This window comes from Branchiostoma belcheri, unplaced genomic scaffold (assembly GCF_001625305.1).
Source record: "Branchiostoma belcheri isolate BF01 breed outbred unplaced genomic scaffold, Haploidv18h27 scaffold51, whole genome shotgun sequence".
Taxonomy (NCBI): Eukaryota; Metazoa; Chordata; class Leptocardii; order Amphioxiformes; family Branchiostomatidae; genus Branchiostoma; species Branchiostoma belcheri.
Window position 1 is genome coordinate 1,303,837 of NW_017804143.1, and position 5,348 is coordinate 1,309,184.

At 46.7% G+C, this 5,348-nt stretch overlaps 1 protein-coding gene across 1 annotated transcript; it reads right to left on the minus strand.

Moving 5' to 3' along the window:
- Positions 1-6: 6 nt before the first annotated feature.
- Positions 7-4,980, minus strand: LOC109480445 (fatty acyl-CoA hydrolase precursor, medium chain-like). Its single transcript, XM_019782635.1, has 9 exons — positions 4,823-4,980; positions 4,150-4,360; positions 3,413-3,592; positions 2,806-3,080; positions 2,423-2,528; positions 1,875-2,057; positions 1,295-1,451; positions 650-878; positions 7-248 (listed from the first exon to the last, which is right to left on the minus strand). The coding sequence occupies exons 1-9, from the start codon at positions 4,978-4,980 to the stop codon at positions 41-43; spliced, it is 1,707 nt and encodes a 568-aa protein (XP_019638194.1). The 3' UTR covers positions 7-40.
- Positions 4,981-5,348: the final 368 nt, after the last annotated feature.

The window sequence follows — 5,348 nt, forward strand, 5'->3', positions numbered from 1 at the left end:
TAAAATTAAATCAGTGTGGCCTAATAGCTAGCATGTGTCATCAGAGCTCGTCGGACCCGGTGATTTTAGCCTTCTTCCTCAACAACCTCGGAACCTCCTCGGTCCAGAACTTCGCCCGGGTCTCTCGCAGCCTGACGTCAGCGGATGACGTCACGTCCAACTTCAGGTACTCTTGCGATGACGTAGAGTGACGTGGCCAGTTCACGGTGTCGCGCATGCGTGCTGCTCCCGTTGAGTCATTGGGGTCCCTTTGGAAATGATTGGAAGAAAGAGTATTGTGACAATAATGTAGAAAACAGTAGCAATAAACAATGTATTGTACCTTTCAAATGTTGCAATAAACAATGTATTGTACCTTTTAAATGTTGCAATAAACAATGTATTGTACCATTAAATGTTACAATAAACAGTGTATTGTACCTTTCAAATGTTGCAATAAACAATGTATTGTACCATTAAATGTTGCAATAAACAATGCATTGTACCTTTCAAATGTTGCAATAAACAATGTATTGTACCATTAAATGTTGCAATAAACAGTGTATTGTACATTTCAAATGTAGCAATAATGTACCTGCTTTCAAATGTTACAATAAACAATGTGTTGCATCTTTAAAATGTTACAATAAAAATGCAACAGTTTACATACCCGTTAGCGGCAAAGTTGACCCAGTAAGCCATCATGTCCAGACTGAGCTCGCGTTCCTCCTGAGTGAAGTTGTACTTCCACGTGTCTGCCGTGTCGCCCGGCATCAAAGGGACGCCGAACAGGTAGTACAGATCGTCGGCGTGGTCGGCTTGGACGCGGGACGGTCTCGTCGTGGAGAAGTACGACGTGCGGTGCTGCAACTCGTAAAGGTACACTCCGACTGGATGAGCTGTGTGACAAAATAGACACAAATGTGTATCTTGTGTGGAGCATAGGTGGTATCTATCTCTTTTTCTGTAGCCCTTAATATGATGCAAACGGAGTTAATACGCCTCTCCTAATCTCCAAGCAGGTCCTACCGTGGCAACAGAAAGTATCAAATTGGCCAGGCAGTATCCATTCGCCGGAGAGGTCCATACGCCACCCAAGGAGTGACAAAGGCCCTCTCTAGCGAATGGATACTGCCTGGCCAATTTGATATTGTCTTTTGCCACCCTAGGATCTGCTTGGAGATTACGACTCTCCAATAACCGGGAGGTTTATTAAGGAACAGCTCTCCCATGAACAAGGCCTTTCCCCTCTGAAGAATCCACGCTCTACCCTACTAGAAGTCTGCGTTATGAAAATAGACAGATTAAAAATAACCTGCCGCTGCCCGGGCCATGAGGACAGTGGGCGCGGTGAACCACAGGTCGATCAGGAGCTGGATGTACTGGTCACGGGTGGCGATCGGGTCGTCTGGACTGACTGAGTCCAGGTACTGGTCAATCACTGGCTGCACAATCGCGTTGACATCACTGTCCTGTAGTGGAAGCGAGACAAGAGACAAATTAAGGTGTTTGATATACTATATAGTTGTCATGTCCATCAGCTGACTGTGCAGCGATCAAAGAAGTTGCTATAATCTGCAATGTCATTTCCATACCATTTCAAGTGTCTAACGTCGACTTTCATTATTCCGTTTGGATACCATAAGATCGCCATGTGTCATTGTGGCAGTCCCAAGAATGTCTTCGAATTTAACACCGAATAATCTGAATATAAACTTGCATCCATACAGCATGTTAGGCACCTATGATTATTTTACCCCAAAGAGAAGTGGAAAGAAATGTTGCCAAACACAGGCGCCATTACAAACGACCCAATGTTGTTGGTCAAAAATGTGCATGTACCGTATTGGATGATGAACGTTAAAACGTAACGCAGCTCACTCATGAGGCCTTACCAGAAACTGATCTGTGAACCATTGTATGTCGGTTAGTAGATGCTCTTCGAATTCAGTCCTGGTCATCCCGTCTGCATCGATAAATGTCTTCCCTAGCCCGTCCACCATCGTATTTCCGAACTCAAAGCTGTTCATTCCCAGTAGGTAGTCCACCCTATTAACCTGTTTCTTGCTCATCAGATCCTGGGAAAAGCACGTCGTAGTTTGCATTCAACCTTCTTACGCTTACGGCAATGGCACGGGATACATTAACGAAAGATCGCGAAACATCTTCATCAATACAATTAGGCATTAGCACCGCGATGTACTCAAACTTTGTTGAACTTTATTCCAATACAACGAGGACAGAGGGATCAAGTTTTCAACGACGATCGTCGCGTTCATCAAGGTAATTGATAACCAATCACTTCCGGACGTAAACCGTGATTTGAATAAAGTTCAATACTGTACTATTATTACTACCAACGCAGATGAACATTCATGAGAACTTCATCATTATAGAGATAGGTTAATAGATAGCAACAAATGCCATGATGAATCATCAATACCCATGGACTCTCTGGGAGAAAGTCGCCACCAAATACTGCAGTCGCGTTCCCCGGCAGGACAGCAAAGTCCCCGGTCATCATCACAGCAAGGGATTCGCCGGGTTGTCTGAAGCCAAAACAGGAAAACACGGCCAGTTTTGTATGTGTTGAAGTGCTTGAGTTCGCAATATGTACTATTTTCCTGCACTCATAAACTTAGCTTCTACCAGGCTTCGGGAAGAGGCTGGAAAGACTAGAAATTGACCAAATAAACAGGTAACATGCCGGCGGAATCATCTCCCGGCATCTGTCTATTTGGCCAATTCCCAGTTGCTTCTGACGCCTGGTATAGGCTAGTGAACGACCTCGATCAATCTTCCTCCAAACTTCTTAACTGAACATACCTTCTCAGACAGCTCATCATCTCTTCGTATGGTGTTGTGGGGCAGTCCGACCGACGAGCAAAGCTCTCAGCCCGTCTGACGTCACCCCTCCGTGTGACAGGTATTCCCGCCACGCCGCTCTGAGACACCGCTCGATGGAACAGGCCCGTTGCCATGGGCGACGCGACCAGCAGGGACACGGCCCAGCCTCCGCCCGATTCTCCAAATATGGTCACCCTGTCGGGATCTCCTCCGAAGCTCCTGATGTTCGCTTGTACCCACTGGAGAGCTTTCATCTGTCGTAAAAGGTAAAGGAAAGTCTGTATCCTTTTTGAGGCAGTAGGGCCGGTGGGTTGATAATTCACGTTGCCAAGGACATGGTGTTGGAAGGCGGGGTCAATCCCTCTACTTCTGCCACCTTTTACTTACCAAGGTTATAACGTCCTTGCCAACCGAACTCAGTTGCTAGTTTTTCCCCTGGGAAGTTATCTCTATATTTTGCCAATGTCTACTGTTTCAACTGCTGAAGCTTGGTAGAGGCTATGATCTGAGCACAAGTCAAAAATATCAGACTGGAAGTGTCTAGAAAGGTAAAATTTGTTAGTGTAAGTAGGGAGAATGAACTGACCACATCGAGTAGCCCGAAGTTGCCCGGTGCATCCTGGTCCAGTGTCGGCAGAAAACCCAGGTTGCCAAGGCGATAGTTGACGGTAACCATGACGACGTTCTGCAGAGCTGTGGGGATCTCTGCCGGGTACGAGTCGGCGCTGCCTGCTATCATCCCGCCGCCGTGGATCCACACCATCACCTGGATGAAAAGGAAAGGTACTTCGGATTATATCTGGTGCGTTTGACCAACTGCAAACGTTACGTATCCGCAAAGTCTCGTGTACGTAACTCTCGCGGGTTTACGTTCGGAAATTAAATGATTGGTCATTTATCATGATGAAGGCGAGAGTGGTCGTTGAAAAGTTGACCCTTTTTACCCTTTGTGTTGGAATGTAGTTCAACATTGTACTACTATTACTTCCAACCAGATCTTGTTGCCTTAAAAGAATATATCGTTAAGAGTCAAAATCAAGGGTGAAACACAAATCCAACTTTGGCGGCTCAACGGCCGCTCAGCAATCTATTTATTTAATCTCCAAGCAGATATTTTGGTGGCTGCAAAGACTGTATCCAGTTGGCCAGGCAGTATCCATTTGCCAGACAGTTCCCATTTGCCACCGTAATTAGGCTGAGGTAAAAAAAGTCACCAGTACAAAAAAAAGAGAGCCCGATAAAAATGCATAAAAACACGCCAAAAATAAGCCAAAGCGTAAACCTTTGGCTTTGCTTGGAGAGTAGAAACGACTGCACACTCACAGGTAAGTTGGAGGTAGGAGAAACGCTGGACGTGTACACGTTCAGAAACAAACAGTCCTCGCTGCTGGACTCGCTTCGCCAGAGAAAAAGCTCCTTCATAATCGGGTCCATTTCCCTCCCTCCCATGTCCATCATTTGGAGACACCTGCTTCCGAAGTCGGTGGCATCCCGGACGCCTGTCCAACTGCTCGGGTCCTGTGGGGGGCGCCATCTGCCGGAGAAGGAGAGAAGTGCAGATATACTGACACGTGTATGTGCATGGCGACCACCTGTTCCAATTTTATCGGTTTCCTCAGTGGTCTTCTTTTGCCATCCGGAAAGCCACGTACTGAATCGAACGCGTTTGAAATTGCTATTCAAGTTGCCATTCATTAGTTCCTTCATTCCTTTATTCCTTCATTTTCATTCATTCATTCAATCCTGCATATGCATAGCAACCACCTGTTTCGATTTTATCGATCTCCTTCCTTCCTTCCTTCCTTCTTTCCCTCCTTCCTTCCTTCCTTGCTTCCTTCCTTCCTTCCCTCCATCCTTCCTTCCTTCCATCCTTCCTTCCTCCCTCCCTTCCTTCCTCCATCCTTCCTTCCTTCCTTCCATCCTTCCTTGCTTCCTTCATTCTTTCCTTCCTTCCTTCGTTTCTTCATTCATTCCTTCCTTCATTCATCCCCCCTACCTGAGGTCGCCTACAGGTGGGGCGGCGTAAGGAATCCCTTTGAAGGTGAAGACTCGGTCAAAGACGGCGTCTCTGACGACAGAGGAGGTGGTGACCTCTGACCCCCTTACGTCTCCATAAGTGGTAGAAACAACAACGGCACCTACATTGTAAGACATGTACGCACTTCGTGATGCACGTCAGAAATAGTTTGGTATGGCCTTATACTGTATATATATGGCCTCGCAATATTGTTAGTGACCTAACTCTTATACGGGCCCCCTAAAACACGAAGGGGCGATCAGTACAGTCTCCTGGTTCCCGGGAGTCGAACCCGGGCCAGTATATGCTCACGAAGCCAACGCAGTAACCGCAATGCCAATGCCACCTTTCCATCTTTCACTAGCTAGAGGTTACACACGCACGTGTGTGTCTGTCTGTATGTGTGTGTGCGTGTGCGTGTGCGCGCACGCATGTGTGTGTGTGTGTGTGTGTGTGTGTGTGTGTGTGTGTGTGTGTGTGTGTGTGTGTGTGTGTGTGTGTGTGT

Bases quoted from the DNA above. Each gene is read 5' to 3' on its own strand.
- LOC109480445 (XM_019782635.1), bottom strand. From the start codon at position 4,980: ATGTCTTACAATGTAGGTGCCGTTGTTGTTTCTACCACTTATGGAGAC. The intron at 1,452-1,874 runs GTAAGGCCTCAT...CTTCCACTACAG, and splicing joins GGTTCACAGATCAGTTTCTG to GACAGTGATGTCAACGCGAT. The intron at 879-1,294 runs GTTATTTTTAAT...TTTGTCACACAG, and splicing joins CATGGCCCGGGCAGCGGCAG to CTCATCCAGTCGGAGTGTAC.